This window comes from Nothoprocta perdicaria, unplaced genomic scaffold, assembly GCF_003342845.1.
Source record: "Nothoprocta perdicaria isolate Ctin4 unplaced genomic scaffold, notPer1 scaffold_107, whole genome shotgun sequence".
Taxonomy (NCBI): domain Eukaryota; kingdom Metazoa; phylum Chordata; class Aves; order Tinamiformes; family Tinamidae; genus Nothoprocta; species Nothoprocta perdicaria.
In genome coordinates, this window is record NW_020454172.1 from 1654977 (window position 1) to 1677865 (window position 22889).

The window sequence follows — 22889 nt, forward strand, 5'->3', positions numbered from 1 at the left end:
GCAGGCCTGCCTGAGCGGGCACTGCTCGTGAAGCCGGTAATAGCTTAATTTGCAGTAATTAACGGGAGCCCTCCCGGCCCCTTGCTGCGACCAAGCCATTCATTAGGGCTGTGCGCTGCGAGGGGATGGTAACGAAAAACGAGGGTGGCTGATTTGATAAGACTCAGGTCAGTGTTGTTGTGGTTTCATGAATGAGCGTTGTTGTGCAAACACCCCAGCATCGTTAGGGTTGCTGCACAGGGTCCCGGTGCTCTCCCAACTGTGGGAGTCGCAGCTGCACTTTTCCAAGTCCTGGTAGGGCGTCGGGAATGCTCCTCTGAGTACAGATGTGGCTGCACGGCAGGAACGTCCCTGACGTTTGTGGATGTCCTGGCGAGGAGGTGGTCGGAGCGGGAAAGGTTGGAATACGTTCAGTCGATGGGTCTGGGCTGCCCGAAGGCACTGGGATGTGAGCACAGCGAACAGGCTGGTGGGCGGGCAGCGCCGCCCGCTCCAGCCGTGCTCTCCCGCACGCTCCGCAGGGAGCYGCTCCGCTCCGCGGCACCGAGAGCCCCGCATCTCCCACCGCCTTCACCCACGGAGGCGGCTTCCCAGACACCATAAAATATTCAGAGCTTCCCAACGCCGGGGGAGGCCGCGGGCGAGCGGGAAGCTCGGCGGCTCGCGGCGCTCCCGGCCCCGCAGCCTGGCCAGGAACGGGCTGGTGCTTGCGGTGCGGAGCGGGCACGGGACAGCGCTTGCACGGTGCAGGGTCACTGCTGTGTCTGCTCAGAGGTTGCTGGCTGTTGGGCACCTTCCTGCAATGCCCTCCAACTCTTCCCCGTGCTCCGTGCGGGCCGGCGCCAGGGCTTGTGTGGAGCAGGGCTTGGAGCGCTACTGACTCAACATGTTTGCCTGGGAGGGGTTTGCAACACGAGCCTCCGTAGCTGCAGCGGCCGTGGGGCTTTACGGCGTTACTCATCTCGCCGCCCTGGAATTTCCCTGGTAGCAAAAATGGTTAAATTGGTACTTTTCCACATGGCTGGGCCTTCCCGGAGCTCCCCGGGAGCTTGAGCAGCGTGAGCCGAGCTGCAAGGCCTGCGCCCGGGTGCTGGCCTCACCTCGTGCTCTTCGCTGTCCTCTGCAGGGTGGCGAGCAACCACAAGCAGAACCTGATGACGGTGGCGAACCTCGGCGTGGTGTTCGGGCCGACGCTGCTCCGGCCTCAGGAGGAGACGGTCGCGGCCATCATGGACATCAAGTTTCAGAACATTGTCATCGAAATCTTGATAGAAAACCACGAGAAGGTAACGGTGCCGCTCACTTGCCCTGGTGCAAGCAGCTCTCACCTTGCTCTTGCGCATCGGGTGCCACGGTGCCCACTGCCCGGGCAGCCGCTTCGGGGGGATCTGCAACCCCATGCGAGCTGGCTCAAGTCATTTCACTTTAGCACGGTATTTCTGATCCCAAAACGGAAAGTTAGCCAAAAGGCATGCTGAAATACTCTATTGCCTGTGTCAGCATTTAATGTTTTGAAAATTGCAGATATCCATCCATTTTATTTTTCAAAGCTTTTATTTTTATAGTCTTCTGGAAAAAGGGCCGTTGTTTTAAAGTGCTGCAAAATTAAGAGATGGACTCGSTGCCGCGGTGCTGTTCCCTGCAGGCAGCAGCGTGACGGCTGAGACGTTAGTGCTCGCAGAGCAAGGAGCGCCGTGGAGGGAGCTGCACAGGCCGCACACTTCAGGCCTTTCTGCGTTAATACTCCTTTATTAGCACCGTGAAGCCCCTTTCCTTTTCCCTTTGGGCTCCTGGCAGATAGTCCTGGCAAAGGCCAGCGCCGGGTAAACTATTTATCTGACAGCTCTTTGAGTCCTCAGGCTCCTCCCTCCTCAGTCCTCCAAAGTAAGCACTGGCGCTCCTTAAAATGTGGCTATTTATTGACTTTTCTGCTCCACGAGCAGCTAATTTTAGCCAGGGGCTGTGTCGGAGGTGCTGGACGGAGGTGCTAGCAGCTCGTGTTGTCTCCACGCCCGGATCACGGGGCTCCCCTGCACCGCCTAGCTCTTGCTCCCAGCCGCACTGGGGGAAGGCGCTGCAGAAAAGTCATACCTAGATGCTTTTAGTATTTATATAGCAAGCAAATGCTTTTGCTTGATTCATACATTTCACTGTATTTCCCAAGCAGAATGCAGTGYTGGAATGCAGTTTGAATGTGGGTGTGTTTTGAGGGAAAAAATGCTGGTTGTGGGACAGGAAAGGGGAACACAGGACAAGGCAGGTGCCCTGCACCCAGTGCCTGCATGCCACGCTGGGGAGTGGCGCTTAGCTGCATTTAGCTGTGTTTTTAGCTGCATTTAGCACGCAGGAGTGACCAGGGCGGGTGCGAGGCAGTCTGGGGAATCACCCTGTGCAGACAGCAGCCGCTAAGGATGGGTTTGCACAAGCAGCCGTAGGGAAGAAGGGAACCGTGTGGCCTGTAAAAGAGCAAGGCTGATGGTGCTTCCATCACCCAGTGCACGGACCAGAGAGAGGTGTGTGCTGAGAGGCACTGTGGCCAAAGCGCTCGGCAGAGATGGGTGCTGTTTGAGAGCAGGTCCCTGGCGCATCCCGGGAGAAGAGSGTGTTTCTGCCATGGAATAAGGTGCCTGATGTGCTGAGGGTGGCTCAGCACATCAGGCACTTGTCCAGGCACTTGTCTCTGGACTGTAGGCACTGCTGGACACCCACTCCTCCAGGCTGCTGGGGAGAGGYGCAACATGAATGTTTTTGGCAGAGGCATCTTGGCTTTGCAGCATTTATTTGTAAAAACCAGCACAGAGCTTTTATGGGCATGTGCGAGGATTTAGTTGTCACATGAAACAACCCCATCAAGCCTGGGTGGTGGCCTGTCCGGGCGGCTTTTCCCACGTTCTGTGGAAGCGGATCCGCAGGGAACGCAGGGCTGGGACAGGCCAGGGGAGAGCTGCCCGCCTCGGCGCAGCAGCAAGCGGCTCGGGGAGCTCCCCGTGTCACCGAGCTGCTGTCCCCACTGACGAGGCAGGACTTGTCCCCTCTTGCAGCAGCATCGTGCGTGGGGCAGAGGAAAGGGGTGCAGACCAGCAGGATTGTGGCAGTCGAGCAAATACCAGTGTGTTTGCATGCGTGGCTCCTGCGCGGGCTGGCACCGAGGCGCTTGCAGAGCTGCTCGTGCCAACCAGGGGACCCTCGCTTGCTTGGAAGCGACTGCTAAAGAGAAACCTGCCTGTTGTTTCCCACCAGATATTTAACACGGTGCCCGAGACGCCGCTGTCGAACTCGCAGCTGCTGCTGTCGCGCAAGAAGAGCGCGGAGTCGAAGCCGCCCTCGTGCAGCGAGCGGCCCCTCACGCTCTTCCACACGGCGCAGCCCGGCGAGAAGCGTAAGTGCGGCGCGCGCGGCCGTGCGCCTTCCTGCCTCGGTGGCAGCGGGGCGCCCTGCTGCCCCGCGGCTCCCTGCAGTGCTGGGAAGCACCCGGGCACCGCTCCTGCCAAAGGAAGGACAAGCTTGGCCCGGGAGCCCTGCGGTTCCYGGGCACTGGGACCTCTGCTCCCCCTCTGCTCCGCTGGCCCTGACGTGCCGCCTGCTGCCTCTGCTTAACTTGCACTTGATTGTCCGGCGCYCTCGTTTTGGAGGGTATTGCAGTGATGCAGGTTCCCAAGGAAGCCCTGAGAGGGTCGGGGCATGCTCTGAGAGTAGCCCATCCTGTTGCTCCGAGGGCAGCAGCAAAAATCAGAAGCTGCTTGTGAAAATTTAGGAGCTAATGGACTTTTTTGCTGTTAAGAGAACAGCAAGTAGATTTTAGAGTCTCMTTCTTCCTGGCTTCTCCATGTGCCYCTTTCATTTGACCCAAAGGAGGGCCTGGGTTATACACTGATTTACCACAGCAGTGCATTCTTGGCCTCCCTTTTGGCCAGCCTGTCATTGTCCCTGCGTGGGGACTCTCCACGCCAGCAGCTTTTCCTTCAGGCGCATGAAAAAACAGCACCTTTTTTTAATTTTGGTGTCATCTCCGCTGCATGTGTCAGTGCAGAATAGTTTAAAGTTTCTTTTCCTTTCTGACCTGGGGTGGTTGTAGCTGCATGCGAGGCTCTGAGCAAGGCTTTGCACAGCACCTTGGGCCACGCGGAGCACCACGGCAGTGCTGGAAACAGCCCAAACCAAAGCTGCTGGAAGCCTCCCTGTACCCACCAGGCCYGGCCCAAGGGCTGCTTCCCTGCAGCTTCACCTTCTTCAGCCCCTTCCTTGGGAAATCCGTGTCGCTAACGCRGTGAATACTCCGCTTTGTTCCCTATCAGCTTTTCGCTACCAGCAGCGTTTTGGCACGTYGCTCTGGTTTTGTTGCTCTGCAAAGTGCTTTGCTCAGCACTTCCCAGTCCTGGGGGATAAGCGTTATCAAGGTGCCCTAGATCTCCCTTATCACCCAGAAATTGCTGCCCTGCGCTCCGGAATGGTCCGAGGCTTGCTGGAAAGGCTCCCAAGAGGAGCGGCGGAGCCCTGGCACGCAGACGTGGGGCCGCCTGGGAACCGATGGGATCAGAGCCGGAGCCAGCGCGTTCCCGGCACCGCTGCAGAGMGGCTCTCCTGCCCTCAGCAGCTCTAGCAGGTTTACTGCTTCATTTCTGGAGCTGCTGCACCAAATAAAGCATCATGGTGACAAATCCTTCACATAAGCTGTTAAAAACACCATGCCAAGTGCCGTGTCAGCCTTTTGAAAAATAAAATGAGGAGATAGTTTCAAATTCTTCCATTCATCTCCCATCCTCTTTCATGAAACGCTTTCAGCTTCTTGGCTGATAGTGCCYTTAATTCAGTATTGGCTGGTAGCGAGTTCCTGGATTACGCAGACAGTCGGCACTGATTTGTGAGGCTTATGGAGCTTATTTTCATACCTCAGCCTTGGGCAGCAAGGGTTTGGAAATAATGGAAGTGGCTTTAGAGGCCGCTCTCGCGATGCAGATCTGCCACCTCCAGCCTGTCGCTGCGGCCCTCRGTCTGGGGGAGCTTCTGCCTGGGCTGCTCCTGTTTTCCATGTCCATCCTGCAGTTGTTGTAGGGCCTGGGCGACCAGATACCAAAACCCTGGCGTGGTCTGGCCTGGCCTCCTTGGTGCTGAGCCCTGTGACAGGGTTAATTTTCCTCTCATTTCTGCTGGCTCCACTCTATCTCCTTGTCAATATTTGTACAGTTCGTTGCTCTACTTTTCTTCACTTTTGCCTCTTCTTATCTGCTGTGGGGATAATGTTTTTCATCATGAAGCATTTATGGCTCAGTCAGCACAGCTGGGACACAGCAGCTCCTTACAGCCCTGGAAGGAGCCGACGCGGGAGCTGGGCGCTCCATGGGGAGCTGCCGCGTGCAGGAGGTCGCCCGTCCCCCGCACAGCCGAACCCCACGCTCCCAAGGAGCCCGGGGGATGTTTCCCCTTGTGCTGCGTTACCATGAGAGGAGCTCTCAGAGCCGAGTGCTGCCCTGAGAGCTGGCACCCTTCTGCCTCCGTTTCCGTGGGCAGTTTGGTGGCTGTCTCAGCGGCTAGTGGCGTTTTCCACCCGTCCGCTGCCACCTGCGCTGCCCTCCTTCCACCATTAAATCAGGCTAAGGAGGATGGACAAATTGCACCGTCTTGACGGATACAAATGGAGGCAATTTCCCCTCAGCAAGCGAAACCCTTACCAAGGGCCCCCCGATGCTCGTGGCAGCCAGGCAGTTAGCCTTGCTTGAAAACATAGCTAAGTGAAGGATTGATAGCAATAACCAGGGGCTTGGTCATTGTCACCTTGTGGGGCCCACATGGGCCTTCATTAGCTCCCAGCTCGGCGGCGGAGCCGGCTCGGCGGGGCCGGGCTCTGCCTGAACTCTGCTCTCGCAGCGCGGCCGCCGGCGCGGTGCTTGCAGGGTGAGATTGAATTACAGCCCCCGCTTCAGACTCATTACCTGCTGCTGGAGCTGGCGTAAAATATAGCCCAATAAATATCTCTGAATTTGGCACTCTGGGGAAATCACTCTTGTTTATGGGCTTTTTTGACTTGGTTTGGGGAAGGCTTGGCTTTCTGTTTGCTCCCTGTATGACTCAAAGCTAAAGGGATTGTTTGGGTTTTTCCATTTCATGTGCCAGAGGTGGCAAGCCGGAAACCTTGGTTGGACAAAAACATCCTGATCTGAGGAGCCTGCTCATAACTAAGTGAATCCTAGGAACAAAGGAGGAGAAGGAGAAGTATAAATCATGTTGCTCCTTTGTTAGCTCGCTGGAGATCGAGATTAATGAAATGCAGTTGCGGGGAGCTATTGACACAATTAGCGTGTCTTTGGCTTTGGGTGATCTCTGGCAGATGAGCTCACCCAGGGAGGCTGCGTCCCAGACCGGGCAGAAGGAGCCCAGGGAGGTGCAGCCTCCATCCTGGGAGGTCCTCGGGACCAGGCTGCCCTGAGCAGCCCCGTGGAGGTCCCTCCAACCTGCTGTCCTATGATCCTCTGGTCTGTCCTGCTGCCAAGGACACCCAATTGCACACAAGGTACCCCAGGAGCTGCTCTAACCAGGCAGCTTGGGAGCTCTGCCTCACGATTACTGTGAGTACTAGCGAGCCCAGCAAAGGAAAAGGAGGTTTTTGCGGGGTGGATGATACGAGGAGGGCCTTTCAGTACAAAAGAGCCTGTTTAGACTGACTGCTGTGGAWCATCTCCGCGTTTCTAGAGGAATGAGGAAAGGGAGCTGGGCCCAGGAGGCAAATGTGCTGGAGATTTCTGCCAACAACGTTTTGCTTCAAGTACAGTGTTGATGGTCTCTCCAGACATTGCTGACGCCTTTAGGGATCTTCTCCAGCTCCAGTGGAGCGGTTGTGGTGCTTCCATGGGCTGAACGGAGGTGGGAAGAGCTCCTCGGGTGCAGGATCTGGTCTCTCTATTCTCAGCACTGCTCTTACAGGGATTTGGCAGCTTGCTGAGGTCCCCAGCTGTAATCTGAGCACGAGATTGTCACCAAGTCCTAATAACTCCCTCTTCTTTGCCTTCCTTCTCCATCGCTGGGTGTCTCCCTGCCTGGGACGGGGTTAGGCCTCGCTCTCCATCCACCCCTGAGCAGGGCATGGTCAGGGTCTGYGGCCACGGAGCATCACCAGGAAGGTCGGACTCGACCTCCTCCATGGCATCACCAGRCCTTGGTTAGTGTAATCCTGCCTGCCAAGCAGCGGGGAGGATCTGCCCTGTGCCCCGGCCAGCGCTTCTCCTTGTTGTCTTACACAAATGTAAGGATTTCTTTGTGCTGGGTATTCAGGATTAGCTTCTCATGCAACCAGGAGCTCCTCTTAGCATGGAGATCCGTTTCATCCCCTCATTAAGCGTGTCCAGCAGACCTGAGCACTGCGTATTTTCCGCCCAAGACAAGCAGGGCTGTGTGACCGAGGGATGCAGAGTGGGGACCCCCGCTGCTGGCTGCCTTTTAGTCGCTGTAGGAAGGGAAAATCCTTTCTTGGAGAGATTTGTCATTGAAGAGGGACGCATCAGGTACTGATCTGTTGTGAAAGGAACACGGCAGAAGTGGCAGCTCCCTCCATAGGACGATTTTCCACACCATGAGCGCTGCTAATTGCTTCTCACAACTGCAATTACTGCTTATATGGGAAAAGCATCTTCTGAGAATGAATTAATGTGTTTTTAGGTAGTCTGGTGCAGAGCTGAGAAGAGAGCCTAGGCTGCAGGCATCAGTTTGGACTATATAATATTATCCTGTGTAGCTGCTGAAGTTTCCCAAATGAGGCAGGGCTCTCTGTACAGCACTAGCCAGGGGTGTAAAACATCCTCGAACGAGGCCTGAGAAACACTCGAGCTGTCTGAACTGTCCCTTAACTAGCTGATCTGTCCTGCCCTGCTCCAGGCACGTGGCTGGCCGCCCGGCTCAGCGCAGGCCGGTTCATTCCTGCACAGAATTAGCATTTTAATATTTTTTCAGGTTATGTGGTATTTAAGAAGTCGTCAGGAATGTAAAATATTAATGACTTGAGAAAAATCAATGTTTTCTTACCAAAAGAGTTACTCATTTAAAATGTACCTGCACTTAAAAAAAAAAAAAAAAAGAAAAAAAAAGAAAATACTAACTATAAGTATACTATTTCTTATAGTTTAAGGTATAATATATGTGAAAACATGACTGTAAACTAACTGCCTGGCTTTAGGGAGCTGCTGCAGTCCTGKCCTGTTTATTTAAGGGCAGGGATTATTAATAGGACCGCTTCAYGTCCTGCAGCAATATGGGCTGCACTGCTGTGTCTCGTGGCCGCCGTGTGTGAGGTGTGACGGGCCCTGTTTCTTTGGTGTTTTTTTAGAGGAGAACAGGAACAGCATCATCAACTCCAGCCTGGAGTCCGTCAGCTCCTCGAACGTAAACAGCTTCCTCAACGCCAACAGCGCGCCGCAGCCCAGCCTCAACTCCAGTGATCTTGAACTAGAAGTAATTAAACCCAACAGGCCCAATTCACTGTAAGTACAGCGGTAATTAGTGTTTTATAGACTTTCCATCCTTAATCTTTAATCAGATCTGTTTCTGACTCTCAATCAGAGCAGTTCGTTGGAGAAAACAATTTAACATTTTAATTTTTAATGGGAGCCTGGTATGTGTTCTGCGTTTCTCACGCGGTTCAAGTGGTGGAATTGGTTGCTGTTGGTTATACTTGCTGGCCGGTTCGAGCTCTGATGGTTTTGAGCCCGTGGGATATTTTTCACGCAGGACTTCTCGTTGCCCTTTGCACTGCCTGACGCGCTGGTGATTACACCAGCAAGCACAAAAGAGTTTTCTTCTCGCTCAGATCCTGTGGCTGTTGTCAGCACGGTTGATCTGCAGCCAAATCTGTGCCATTGCTGCTGCTATTGCTTCCTTCATCTGGAAAGTTCAAGGGAAAAAATAGCGACCTCAGGGATGACTCCCTGGGGACGGCGAGTTATTTATGAAGTGCCYGGCCCGGCGCAGCAGAGCCGCGCACCAATGGCCCTGTCTGCAGGGGGAATTTCCTTCCTCTCGCCTCCCTGCCGGCCCCGGCAGCCTTTTCCCACAGAGCCGCCCTCCTCGTGCACGGGAAGGTTGTTCCCGAGCCCCGGAGCTCCCACAAGCCCAGGCCACCCCATGTGCTCCCGCTCCAGCACCTCGCTCCACGTGTGGCATTCCCGGCACTGCCTGTGCCCGGGCCCTGTGCCCCCTGTGCCAGCTTTCCACCGAGCGGCGAGGGGCACGAGTCCCGCGGGAGGGAAGGACAGGGCCCTGCTGGGATTAGCTCCCGCTGACGGAGCCGGGGCCGTGCAGCCTGCCCTGGACGCCCCAGCTGCCCCGCGCTCGCAGGGCTCCCGGCTCCCTCCATCCRTCCGTGCGCACGCACGTGGGCTCCCGGCTTTCTGAGCCCCATTCCTGCCATTGAAAACGTGACTGGTGGGAGCAGGAGAGTGGCTGGCACTGGCATTTGTCCCCGGAATTGCCCTGGGAAGCAGCACACCAGCCCTTGTCCTGCAGCACACAGTAGTACCTGGGCTTTGCTCCYGTGGGAGCGCTGCCCGGAGCAGCGTCCTGTGGCACCATCCAGATGGGAAGTCCCCAGGAAGGGGCCGGTAGGTTCCCTGGAAGCTGGGCAGGAGTTTTTGCCCTGTCAGAACCAAGCAAGTTTCCATCCACATGGAGATAAGGGCTGAAAGGTGAAGCTGAAAGAGCAGCCTCTGCAAAGCAAACCTTTTCTTCTCCATACCCCAACGATTTAAAGCAAATATCTTTAAATTTAAGCTGGTTTGTTGGGGGAAGAAGTGAAGTGTCTGGTTGTGTCTTATGCTTTTCAAATGCTGTTTATGGTGTTGCTCGCTGCCCCGCTCTGTGCTCCGCATGAGCCAGTTTTGTTGTCCTCGTCTTTATCCGTATTGCTGTTGTTCTCCTGTTTGCTGAATTGCATTGGTCTGTGTTTAAATATTTGCTTTTAGATTAATTTGCAGGCCCATGAAAATTCTATTGCTGAATTTTTGCTGGCAATATGGTGGTTGTTAAACATACATTGATTGCTTTTTAGCTTTTTATCCATTTCCTTTGAGCTAGCCAACGCCAGCACACTGTGTTTAATCTTTGCGCCGAATTTGGGGTAGATGGGAGAGAACAGCACGTGCAGCAGGGTGTCTTACTGCAGGAGAACGTATGGTTTTAGCTGCGTAGGGGTTTGCGTGGGCGATGCTCGTTTCTGCGGGCAGCGCGCCGTGCAGGGCCGTGGTTAGGGGTCTGTGCTCGGGCGGGCTGGCTGCTCGGTGCCAGCGCACGGGTTTCCACCGAGGCTCTTTGCAGCTTCATGCCACACTGCGCTCCCGCCGTGCCGGGCAGGGCGAGCTCTGCTAASCCGGGCTTGTGTCGCTGCTGGTCCCGCAGCTCCGGTGACGAGCTTGGAGCCGGGACGGAGCGGGAGCAGCGCGGGCTGCCCTAAGACAYGCAGGGCATGGCAGGAACGGCCTCGTGTGACAAGGTCTGTGCGGCGCCCATGCTCGTTCCYGCGGGGGCCGTGCGGGGCCCCGCAATCCTGCCCAGGTCTCTGCCTGCCTTCTCCATGTGCAATCTCAGCCTCTCTAGYTGTCCTCCGTTTTATTCCCCCTCTTTCGGGGCCCTTTGCGAAGGTGGTGGCTGACACAGTATGTCAGTGGCACACAATGTGCCTCTTACTGTTTTAAAAATAAAATGCTGCTTTGAAATGCTTGCTCCTGACGTGTCTCCCGGTAGCCATTAGAGGCTTTGGGTGACCTCGCCGTGCGTACGAGCGAGCCGGAGCAGCGTGACATGTGCTGAGTGGGAAGAGCATTTTTCTGCCGGTCACAATGTGCCGAGAGCCGAGCTCAGACCCGCGCTCAGCTCCGGTGTCCTGCGGCTGCAGAGCCCGCGTCCCGCTGCRCTCGGCCTGGAAACATTTCCCCTGTGCTGCCCCTTGGCCTTCAGCAGAGCAGAGGCCCTGCCAGAGACACGTGGCTTCCAGAGCTGGAAAATCGGGAGCAGCTGAGGCTGAGCCCAAGGCACCTCCGCGCTGCCCCCCCTTCCCTGCGCATGAGGGGCGAGCCGGGGCGTCCCACCGTGTTTGCAGGCTCCACCGTGTCTCAGTCCCTCCTCCTCCTTGTTCCTCCACAGCCTGTGTCTGCGGGAGGCAGCCGGATGCTCCGCGTGGGAGCGGGGGCCACGACCCTGTCCTCGCGTGGCCACCCCCTGCCTCTGCACCCTCCTGTGTTGCTTGCACGAACCCGGGAGCCCCRAGGTGCCCTGGAGCACAAAGCCAGGGCTTTGCAGTGACCTTCCCTGCAGTCGCTCTCAGCATTTCCTTTCTACCTTGTAGTTTCCCCTTTCCCCTTTTCCCACCTCGGGACATCAGTCCCAGGGGGACAACCCACCCATCCCTGCCTCTGGGACCCGGCTCCAGGGAAACGGGAGCTTTGGGAAGCGCTGCCTGTGCCGTCACCTGCCTATTTGTGTTTTATTTGGTTTCCCTGCTGACCAAGTCTGGCTGTTTCTGGCCCTCAGAGGACATGGGAAGAAGTGAGGGGCAGGTCTGGGCTCCGTGGCCCTGAAATAAATAGCCCTGTTACTGCAGGGCAGAGAGGCTGTTCCCACGTGCAGCCGCTCCCGGGGCAGCCTCCGTCCTCATCGCGCGGAYGCTGATGCCAGGGCCCTGAGCACTTTCCTCTTTCTGTTCCCGAATCAAAGGCCTGGGGGAAAAGCCCAGGCCCGGYGACTGCAGCAGCTCGTCCCCGCTGCTGTCCCTCTGTGTCCTCGCTGGGATTAGCGGCAGGGCTCCGGTGGGAGGCAGGAGCGCTCCGGAGCGCGCGCGGGGATGTGCCAGGGCTGCTCTGCCTTCCCCAACAGCGTCTCCGCAGCACAGGGCTCTGCTCCGGTGTCTGCATCACCCCCAACTTGCAGCATTTGGGAGATGAGTGATCCCAGCGAGCAGAGAGCTGCACCAGGTATCACTGCAACGCGTGTGGACAAAGCCAAGCAGGCACAAGGAAGGGCGAATACACCTTGAAMCATGGCTTGTTTTTGAAATTTATTTACAGCCTTTGTCACTTCTTTTTCCACTTTGCATAATACCTGCACAAACACGAGGCGCTCGTTTCCCGTCTGCGGCAGAAATGAGCGGCTTGGGGCTTCCTTTTGCCCTGTGGTTGGGCCGTGGGAGAGCCGCACCATTCGCTCCGTGCACCGCATGGCACTGGTCGGCCCTGCTTTGCTGGGTGTTTCGGGGTGGAAAATGCCAAATTAGGGGTTACAGTCATGCCGGTGGCACGGCTGGCGTGGAGCGGGAAGCAGCACTGGGGGCCCAAAGGGAGACCGTGGAGCTGCGGCTGTGAGAGCGGTGGCCTCCACGTCCAGCAGATCCCGCCTGGTCAGGATCCGTGTCGCCGAGCGCCTCGGATCCGCACAGCGAGCAGGGAGGTGCCGCTGCAYGCACTGAATCTCCATAGAGAGACCTGCAGCTAGTGGTGATGCAGAGCACTCAGCATGGTGTGTATGGGCGTGCATGCGCGCCTGCAGCTCTCATGTCTTTCCCATGTTGGCTTTAAATAATCCCGGATTTATTCTAGTGCTTCTTGTGCCAGCCTGCAGTGTCTGGGGTGCGTGCAGCCGCGGGCTGGCAGCGGGGCGGCTGGAGCCCGTGCCCAGCCCGTCCCTGCCCCGGGCGCTCCGCTCGCCCGGCTGGCTGACAGCCCTGCAGAGCTGCGGCTCGGCGCGCTCCTGGGCTACAGCCTCTCCACAAATTAAACGTGAAAATTAAGCCAAATATTCCAAGGAAGCCGCCAGTTCTGTGGCTAACCCCATGCAAACTAGTAGTCAGAAGTCAAAATAGTTTCTATGAATCCGCTCATTAAAACAAAGCTAATTTGTCCGACTAAGTGCTCTTTTTGCTAACGTGATCAGAAGCTTCTCTGGTATTTCCCAGCAGGAATGAATTACGCGGCCGCCGGGGATGTGCTCCAGCGGCGCCGGCGCGGCCGCATCRCTCCGGGTGCTCCCAAGGGCGAGCGGCCCTGGGATGGGATGGGATGGGCACAGGGAGCCCCAGCCCTGGCCCTTCCATGGCCTCTTTCCTGGCCCTTCCGTGGCCTCTTGCCTGGCTCTTCCATGGCTGCTTCCCTGGCTCTGTGCCGCTCAGCGAGCGCTGCCCCTCCGGAGGCTCCTGCTTTTATTTGCACCACTCCATTTGTGTGACGTGCTGGGAAACATCTGAGGATGCTTCTCACAAACGGAATTAAATTAGAGTCATAGAGCTGTGTCCAAGAGATCTGAGAAAGAGCCTTAAACTTCAGTATTGCTTGCACTTAAAAGACAGCACTCTGGAGAGCCTGAGGAAGAAAGTACAGACTGGCACTCTCATTGCTCCCTTAATTCTTGTAATTAGTGTGGAGATAGCTGCCCAGCAGTGWTCCCTTCAAAGAAACTGCCTGAGACAAATATTGCCTAATGGAAATTTTACTTCCAAATAAAGCAGTATTTGAAAAGGCATTAGGGCCGTTGTGGGGAAATGGGAGCAGGAATGCGAGCCACTTGGGCAGCGCCTCCGGGGGAGCCGAGGGCAACTCCGAGCCACATCCCCGGCTCCATCCACCCTCTGCTCCGACTCCATCCACCCTCTGCTCCGACGGCTCCGACAGCTCGCGGGGCTCCTGGCCACGGTGCTGCAGCCTGGCAGGACGGGAGGTCCTGCAGCTGCCTCTAAATGCCCCAGGGACATCCTAGTTTCGTGCATTCCCAGCCCCTCTTCCTGCGGGCCGGACTCATCCCGAGCCAGGAGCAGCTCCGAGCCCTGCACCGGGAGCCACAGCCCTTTGCTCCGTGCAAAGCCGGCAATTTCCCCCGCAGGGGCAGGAGGGAAACCAGAGCAGAAGAGACATCCTGTCTCGCTCTGAAAGAAGATCCCTGCGCTTAATTAAGTTCATAAATTAGCTGGCGCTGCGAGGCCGCCGCTTCCACATGAAATGGAGGTAATACAATCTCCCCGCTCCGCTCCGCCACCGATTAATTCTCCCCGGAGCGCCGCGGGCRCAGCCGTGCAGGCTGTTGGCAGGGCCCTGCTAAGCTGGGAAATTATCAGGAGCCCGGGAGCCGCCGCCAGTTATTTGATGCCGCTGCCCGCKCCGTCCGCGTCCCCGTGCCCGGCAGCCGCGCGGGAGCGGAAACCCTGCGGGCTTGCAGAGGGGGAAATGCAGCACCCCCAAACGCCRCGTGCTGCCCCCCAACTCGGCACGCTGCCCCCCAAGCTCCGCACGCTGCCCGTGCCGCCCTCGCTGGCTCCGTTGGCGGGGCTGGAGATGGACAGGGACAGCCAGACAGGGAGAGCGACTGCAACGCTTTGGGGGGGGCCACCTGGAAAGCACAGGAAAAGGACAAAGCGCAGGCAGGACAGCAGCAGATAAGGTGCTGACGGCGCCGTTTCAGCATGACATGCCCTCACACCATTCTTCAGGGTTGGGTGCTTTGTTAGGAAAATCTGTCTGGGAAGAGTTTGGGGTGAAACATTCCGAGCGGCTCTGAGCCGGCGTTTGCAGGACAGTGGCAAAACCCAGGGCAGAACGAGAACAAATGTGCAAAGGGAAGCAGGAGCCAGAATTCATCATGCTGAGCCTCTGCACTTCTATTACTCAAGTCACTTGTTCAGGCCAAAATAATCCCCTTGCCTTTTCCCAGCACGTGTGACTTATGGGGGCAGGTGCTAGTTCCTGCCTCGCTGCAGGAAGAGCGTTTGCACATGGCAGAGAAACAGGATTTTTAGCTTATGGAGGCTTAAAGAGATAGGGCTTGTTTTATGGAAGAATTTGAGTCTGAAAATGGTCTTTTATGCCCTGAGACTTGGCCCGCTCAGCAGGGCTCCCACTGGGCTGCCCGATGGGGTGCCAGGTGGTAGAGTTCTCTTTCCTGGGAGGAATGTGCTCACAGAGGAGTGCATGCCAGAAAAAAAAAGAAAAAGCAACGGGAGATTTCTGGCGGGCGGGCGCGTTCCGCTGAGCAGCGAGCCCGTTTGCGGGTGACTAATGCTTCCACCATTACCTCATGCTTTAGAAAAGCAGCTTGGTCAGAGATGTGACTAAGCTGCTGGCTCCTGATTTCCCAACGCTTCCCGCTTAGCTTGGCTGCCGACTGGCACATTGCAACTTTTCTATTAATAATTAAGAGCCTTAATACGCTCTGAAAGCCCTTGGTTTGGTGTGAAACACACCAGCTTGGTTTGGAGTTTGCTCGGAGCCTTTTGGGCGACAAGGACGGGTGTTACTGGAGCAGGAGTCACGGTCCCGAGGTGCCACCCTGGAGCAGGGGTGTGTTGGCCACCGAGCTGTGGTTTCSTCTGTTTTCCATCACATTCCCTGCGCCTGCTCCCCGCCGTGCCCRTCGCAGGTGCCATCTCCACAGTGCTGGGCCAGGCTCCCTGCACTGCCCTGGTGGAGAGGAGGGTCTCTCAGCACCCTCCCCGTGCTCCTCACCGGACATTCCCGTAGGGACAGCACGTCCAGGCTTGGGGGCTTCCTGAGGGGCCGGTCACCTGCTAGCAGAGCTGTGAAGCTCCTTCTTGCAGGTGGTCTCATGAGATGCTCTTGCACGGTACAATGATGCTTCCATGACCTGGGCCCAGGGCAGCAGGAGAGCTGCAAGTCTCGCTGAACCACATCCCATCCCAGCCACTCTCCTTCCGCAGCTTTGCYGTGCTGGAAACGCAGCCGTTCCCGATCCTCCGCTTTTATTCACCCGCCTTTCTCCAGCATCGAGCCCATCCCTAGGCTTCCCCAGGCCACTGAGCACCACCTCTGTGCTGGGACACGGCATCCTCTTCTGGACACGAGCTCCAGCTTCCCTCCCCCAGGGCGAAGCTTCCCGCTCCCTCCTGGGCAAGTGGAAAAGCTCTCAGAGGGTTGACGAAATGGCCTAAGCAGAGAAATATTYCTGTGTAATGGGAAATAAGTGAAGCAGCAAAGTGAGCGGAGACACCAGGGTGCTGGGTAGCTTGAAGAGTATGAAGAGGGACATGTCTTGATTGTGGAAAATAAGATCCTGTAAGCTGGGCTTATGGAGACATAGGAGCTAATAAACGGAACTGAGGGAAGGCCTATGCTGAAACAATCGAATATTTTTTGCTTTGTTTGGTCAAGTGATGCWGACCACAGTATTTCAGCTGCTGAATTCCCTAAATATGGCATTATTTTCCAACTAATAGATTACGCAGCAAGATAACCCCCAAGGGGAATGGCACAGGAGGGAGTTTTAAACTGGTTTTGCTTGCATTTGAAGTGTGAGAGGAGAAATGCTTATTCCTGGGGCGATTTCACCCAAGGGCTGCATCTCCCTGGTGGACCCTGCCCATTTGCAGGTGTTGGGTGATGTGTGCCACAAGCAACGGTGCGAGTTAGGCAAAAAGAAAGGAGAAGGCTTTTCTTTTTTCTTTTTCTTTTTCTTTTTTTTTTTTTTTGAGCAGAACTCACGTCCTTTCAGCCCAAAGGACAAAGCAGCAAAGCTGTCTGGAAACCCTGCTGGGAAAGAATTTTTAGAGCAGCAAATGGCCTGGGGAGTGGAGCTGTGCAGAGAGCAGCTGGGGAGGTGCACGGAGCGGGCGAGAGGAGCAGCAGGAGTGGGGTTTGCCGGGATCTTCGGTAGATCCGGGCACAGGGTCACTCTGCAAACGGGAGCTGTCTCCCGGACACGTTTGGGCAGCCGACGGGGTGTCGAGGTGGGAGATGAGCCGTAGTGGGGAGGAGGGGTCGGTTCCCACCTCTCTAGATAGATTTGCTTGCTGGTGCAGTTGGATTTTGAAGGAGCCCCCAGGAGCTTTCCCAGAAGGATGCAGGATAATTCCTGGGRAATTGTCCTGCTTGTGCTGTGCTCGGGACCAGTGCAGCAGCMGGGGCAGCGATGACGGAGCAGACTTTGTCACTGGCAAGAGCTCTGGGCCTTCAATACACTCTCACCTCAAGAAGTGCACGGGGGGGTCCCAATCCCTGAGCATTTGGCAGTGGGAGCTGGCGCTGGCCGTGCTGGAGGCGGCAGGAAAGAGCCCGTTCCTCCGTGGGAAGAGCCGCGAGTGCCTCATCCCGGCCCCGCGGGGCCCCCRAATAGCCGGAGAGGAGCCCGTGGCCGGTGCTCTGGGCCCTTGGAGCCCGTGGAGACCCTGGGCGCTCTCCATCAGAGCCCCGAAGGAGGTTTGTGTGCGGGCAGGAGAGCCCCAAACCAGGCACCACGCAAAGCCGCCGCGCCAGGACGTGGAGCCCCAGGGCCGCGGCGGGACGCAGCAGGATGGTGCCTCAGGGGGTCAGTCCTGCAGCTGGGGGTGGCTCCTGCTCCCTGTGGTGCCTCCCCAGTTAGACAGTGCTAAGTGCCAAGCTCTAATAGGTTCATTAAAGACAGGTAATGTAGGTGCTCAGTCATGTTGAGGAAGATGGGCAGTTTTGGGGGCAAAGCGCAGGAGATGGCTCCAGGAGCGGCTGGTTCCCGGGGACCCGTCTGTGGTGGGTGCCGGGTGCGTGTCTGTGCGTGGCAGCCCCCGTGTTTGCTGTGTGCCGGTGAGTGCCGGGCAGTAACGTGCTGCCCTGCTGGCACCGAGAGCGCTGCTCTCTGCTGCTTGCGGGCACGAAGCCTCCCAAGACCCGGGAAGCCAGGAGTCTGCCCTTGGATGGATATGGACGTCCAAGCCGTCCCGGCCAAAAGTGTAATCTTCTGTGACGTGCTCGGGGTGCCAGTTGTACTGCTGRTATTTCTGGCGGACACTTTTCCCTGGAGGCTGGGGCCCATCCATGGCCCTGCCTTCCTGCTCGGTGGGGCAGCTGGGAGCCCCCCCGGCTGCAGGGGCTCCCCAGGACCCCCTGCTTGGGCGGGCTGGGCTTTCCTTTAAGACAATAGCGGTTGGGGTTGTAAATGGAGATTGAAGGGCAAGTTAGGACGACAAAATCCATTAGCATAATGCAATGTTCCAGCCTGTATTCCAGTCAATATTCCAAGGGTCCCCTAATGATTGCAGATTAAGCAGCACCTTTTCCTCCAGGGACTTCACCCTGGTAGCAGTGACCGAGGCTCAGGGGGGTATTTTAGTACAAGAGCAGCTTTCCAGTAAACCTGAAAATAACCTAAACACAGCAGTTGTGAAGGAAGCGAACACTTCTGCACGCGACTTCCRCACGTGCCTGCTAGGCCTGTGGCTCCACTGGAAGGAGGAACTCGAAGGGAGAGCAGGAGAAGCTCAGGAGAGGGATGGATGCCTTCCATTTGAAGCCTGACAAAGCCAGGCTTAGACCTGCCCAGTTCTGCATGCGCAGCCCCCCGGGTGCCGCTGCAGGGGCGAAGGCTCCCGGTGCCGCCCAGCCCTCGGTCCCGGTGCAAGCGGGGCTGCCGGCCGCGCGCAGGGGTCCGGGCGCTCCCGAGGGAGCAGGGCGCGGAGCAGGGCAGYGCCCGGGGCCCGCGCGGGCTCCGGAGCGGGGCTGGCGGCAGGACGCAGCGCTCGGCCTTGGGGCGCTTCCCAAGGCCCCGGCGCTCGGCCGCGCGCCCCTTCCCAAGGCGCCCGCTATCGTCTGCGTGTCTCTGTTGCTGTGCTTGCATGTTGATAAGTTATCTGGTTATGTCTTGCAGCCCTCAGAGTCCAAGCCCAACGTCACCCCTCTCACCGTCCTGGCCCATGTTCTCCGCACCATCCAGCCCTATGCCCACCTCCTCTACGTCCAGCGACTCATCCCCCATCAGGTCTGTGGCACAATTTGCTTTGCTGTGCGTGGCTTTCACTCTTCTCCATTTGAGCTCCCCACTTCACTTCCCTTCTGTCCTTGGCCCTGCTCGAGCCCTGGTGCGGGAGCCCCGGTGCCTCCGACCCAGCGTGTCCGGCACCGCGGGGCACCCTGCAGGGACTGAACTTGCTTGTGGTTTCTGCGGGTTCTGCCCAGTCATTTAAGCTCCCTTTGCTCCTCTCCAACAGGTAAGAAATGCCCTGGAAGGGCTGGCGGCTCTAAGAGCTTGGGATAGCCGGAGCTCTGGCCACATCCCTTCTTAGCCGCCGTCCGAGGAGCACAATGTGTGACGGTGACAGGGACGCTGGTGCGCTGGGGCCGGGCGCCCGCGGGGCCGTGGTGCCCCCGGCAGGAGGAGCTGAGCCCCGGATGCACCCATGGCTTTCCCAACCCAGCAGCATCCCGCGGTGCAGCATCCCGCGGTGCAGCATCCCTGCTGCGCTGGGGGCGGAAGCTGCGGCTCTGAGCAGGCTGCGGGGCAGGAGTGCGGGAGTTCCGTGCCCCTGGAGCAGGGGAGATGGGACGTGGAGCTGCTCCGTGTCACACGCGGTGGCAGCAGCCTGGGGACGGGAGCGGCGCCGCTGACCAGGACCTTACCTCCCCCTCCCCATGTGCCCTTGAAGTCCCCGGCTCAGACAACCGGGATTCGGACAGGAAAGACCCAAACCTCGGAGCGCTGCTCGCAGAGGAGCGAAGGCRATTCCCGACTTGCTGCCTTGCGCTTTCCCTAGGGAGCCGGACGGCTTTTCCCACCAGCTGGAAGCCTGCAGGCCGCTGGCTCCGCTGCTGAGCATTTAGACTCTGCAGGTCCTGGGCGGGACAGGCGATAGAGACGCACCAAATGGGGAGAGGTTTTGTCATTCCAGCCGTTCCTGGGGGGTTGCAGCTCGCAAGCTGCTGCGCTGAGGGGCTCGGTGCAGCCCCGGCCTGCCCTGCCGGTGCCTCTGCGTTCCCGCGCGGGCTGGACGGGGCGGCCGCGCTGCGGGGCTGCGTGCGGGCACCGCGCTCACCCTCCTGTGCCCGCAGCTCCCCGCTGCGCCAGGCGCGCGCCCTCTACGCCTGCAAGGCCGAACACGACTCGGAGCTCTCCTTCACGGCCGGCACCGTGTTCGACAACGGTGAGTGCTGCGCGCGACAGCACCGACGGCACCGAGCGCCGCAGCCTGGGCGTCACTCGCTGTGTATTGATCCGGACCCGTCACTGGGCCTTGCAGACCGCACCCGCGCCGCCTGTGGCCCCAGGAACGCTTTGGACTCCACATTTGTGGGGTTTCCTTTCAGTCCTGCCCCCCCCAACCCTGCTGGATAGAACGGTGGGGAGGTCTGGACGGGCACGCTGGGTCAGTGCTCGCGAATTAAGGGAATGGCTTTTCCCACGCAGCCCCCACGTGTCTCACAAATCAGCATAGTCTCCCCTCGGATGGGAGCTGAGCACAGGGGACGGGAGCGTTTGCATGCAGGGAGAAGCGGCCGTGGGTGCGGAGGCTGCTCTGGGGAGGGGGTTGATCCCCGTTAAGGAGAGGCCACTTGGTGGCCCTGGGGGCTCCTGCTGGGTTCCACGGGGCTCCGGGGGCTCCCGCGGAGCGGGCGGGCGCCGCGGCCGCTCTCACCCTCCCTCTGCCTCCAGTGCACCCGTCGCAGGAGCCCGGCTGGCTGGAGGGGACGCTGGGCGGCCGCACGGGCCTCATCCCCGAGAACTACGTGGAGTTCCTATGACTGCGGGCGTAGGAGCCAGGGCCGCATCCCGCTCCATCCGAACGTCCCGACGTCCATCCCTGTGGCGGCCCCGCTCATGAGCCGGCGCCCCACGGCGAGCAGGGAAACGGGCCCCTGCGCCCGGCCGGAGCGGCAGCGGCTCCGCGCATCCTGCTGCTGCGCCCGGCGCGGAGCTGGGGCCAAACGCCGCGGACTTCTCTTCTGTTGGGTTTACACGAGGGACGGCGGCTCCTTCCCTCGGGCTGGTGGAGCCCTGTGACCTCCGCAGCTCTGGCCTCGCTGCCTCCCCTCGCCCGGAGCCCCTCGCTGCCTCCTGCCGCCTCCTGGAGCCCAGCCGGGCAGCGCTGCCGGCGCCGCTCCGAGGCTGCAGACCCCGTGCGCACCATGGCTGCAGACCCAGCGTGTTCCACGGCTGCAGACCCGTCACGCTCCGTGTCGCACAGGCGGAGCGGGAGCAGCAGAGCGGAGCTGTCCGGCGGGATGCCGCTCACTCCGGCCCTGGAGTGAAGGAACCTCCCAGGGACGTTGGCAGCGGAGGATCCCGAGGAGCCGGCAGCAGCCACCAGGACTGTGCGGGTGACGGGCGTCTTTGCTCCTTGTGATAATTTTAAGGACTCTGAGTGATTTGTTGTCCATGTCACTTTTTATTTTTGAAAGAATTAATGTATAAATAGAGTATCTTAAAATATTATGAGAGAAATATCAGTATTTGATATTTTTTAGGAGAGCTATAATAATAGAAGTGAAGGATGTTTGAAGCCCATTTGCAGAGCCACAAGCACGTGCGGCCATGCGGGAGCCTGCGCTCCGCCTGATCGCCGGGGTTGGGCTGGGGAAGGGAGAGGGCAAAGCCGGATCTGCCCTCGCTGCCGCCCCGGCGCCTGCCCGGGGGCTTTATGGAGGTTTTATGGAGGTTTTACGGAGCGGTGCTGGTCACMTCCTGGCACCTTCCCCCCGAGCTTCCCTGCATGGTGGCGCCGGGCGGATTCCCAGCGGGGCCGGGCACACCGGGCCGGGCAGGGGGTTCTGAGGGGCCCACGTGACGTGAGCACTTAAATATATTTATTTTTAAATACACCTGTACACCTACAAGCTTGCACGCACCTAAGCATGTGTGCACACAGCTACACATGTGCAGGTAAGCGCAAGCAAAGCAGGAGGCTCCGGGGGAGGCTCCGGTGGGTTTGGCTGCCCGGGAGGTGCCGGCAGCACAGGGAGCCCTGGAGCGGCCGCCCGGCTCCGGAGCGCTTTGATGGAGCCAGATTGCTGCGGAATTGGGGGAGCGACCTGTGCAGGAAGGAAGGGACCTGTGCTGAAGGGACCTGGTCGGCTTGGAAAACGCATAGGATTTTAATTACTCTGATGAGTCAGAAACCTCAAAGCAATTATAGTTGGTRCTTTTGGGCTAATCCAAATTTGTAGCTGCAAGGAAATGAAGATTTAGAAATGAATTTTGTAAAAAATAGCCAGGTAKAAGCCTGTTCTCCGGGCGAGGGGCTGATGGTTTCACGGCCACCGCAGCAGAAGGACATCTCGCTGGGACCCCCGCCCGCCCCGTCAGTGCTGCCCCGGGCTGAGCAGCAGCTGCCGCCCCACGCGTGGGGGTCCCGCGTGGGGGTCCCGCCCGTGACTCGCCGCCTCCATCCCCGCTGCAGCGGTGACGTCTCCTGAGAGGAGCAGCTCCAACCGCGGCTCCCGCGGCTGCTCCGGACACGGGGCTCCTTGGCAGGGCGGGCAGCGCTGGGCGGCTCCATCCCCCGCGTCGCTCCATCCCCGCATCCCTGCGCCGCGACGAGGCTGCAGCAGCAGAGCCGCTTGGAAATAAACCCTGTCCTTCCGCCTGCCGTCGTGTCCTGTCCTTCCTGGCTTCAGCACCCCGGGCCCTCCCTGCCCGGCCCGGCCAGGGCAGCGGGTCCCAATCCCTGCTCGGGAGCAGGGGCCTGGAGGGGGCTGCAGACCTGGCTGGGCTGGAAGCGCCGCTTGGATTCCCTGCTCAGATTCCCGGTTTCCTGAGCCCGGCTCCCCCAAACATTCCCGCTCCGGTCCCGGCTGCAGCGGGACCTGCCGCCCAGAGAGGAGGGTTTTGTGCCTGCGGAAACGGGGAAAACGCCTCAAAGCCTCGACGTGCCCGTTGCCAGCGACGCTTGCAGGGACACAGCAAAACCACCACAGAAGCATTTTGAAGCCGTTTAATGAAAAAAGCAGAATTTTATTATATGGTTTCTGTCCATTATTCGGCATTGCTGTAAATGACTCACATTTACTGCAACTTCTGTACAGATGTGTGGCTTTGTATTACCAGAACAGCAAATTTAAATGAAAAAATAAATGTTCAACAGTTCCACACAAGCTTTTACAGTCCAACATTTCACTGAGTAGGTGAAAACTACAGACTTGTTACTACAGAATTATTCAGCATGAATAAAAAACTAC

General features: G+C 58.3%; 1 protein-coding gene across 1 annotated transcript in view; it reads left to right on the plus strand.

Moving 5' to 3' along the window:
* ARHGAP26 (Rho GTPase activating protein 26) overlaps positions 1-20479 on the plus strand; it is a 74145-nt gene extending 53666 nt beyond the window's left edge. The window contains exons 18-23 of the mRNA XM_026045784.1: positions 1127-1286; positions 3241-3379; positions 8315-8468; positions 18589-18699; positions 19767-19858; positions 20368-20479. Of these exons, the coding sequence (XP_025901569.1) occupies positions 1127-1286; positions 3241-3379; positions 8315-8468; positions 18589-18699; positions 19767-19858; positions 20368-20456 (745 nt within the window). The 3' untranslated portion in view covers positions 20457-20479. The remainder of the gene's footprint in view (positions 1-1126; positions 1287-3240; positions 3380-8314; positions 8469-18588; positions 18700-19766; positions 19859-20367) is intronic.
* The last annotated feature ends 2410 nt before the right edge of the window (positions 20480-22889 follow it).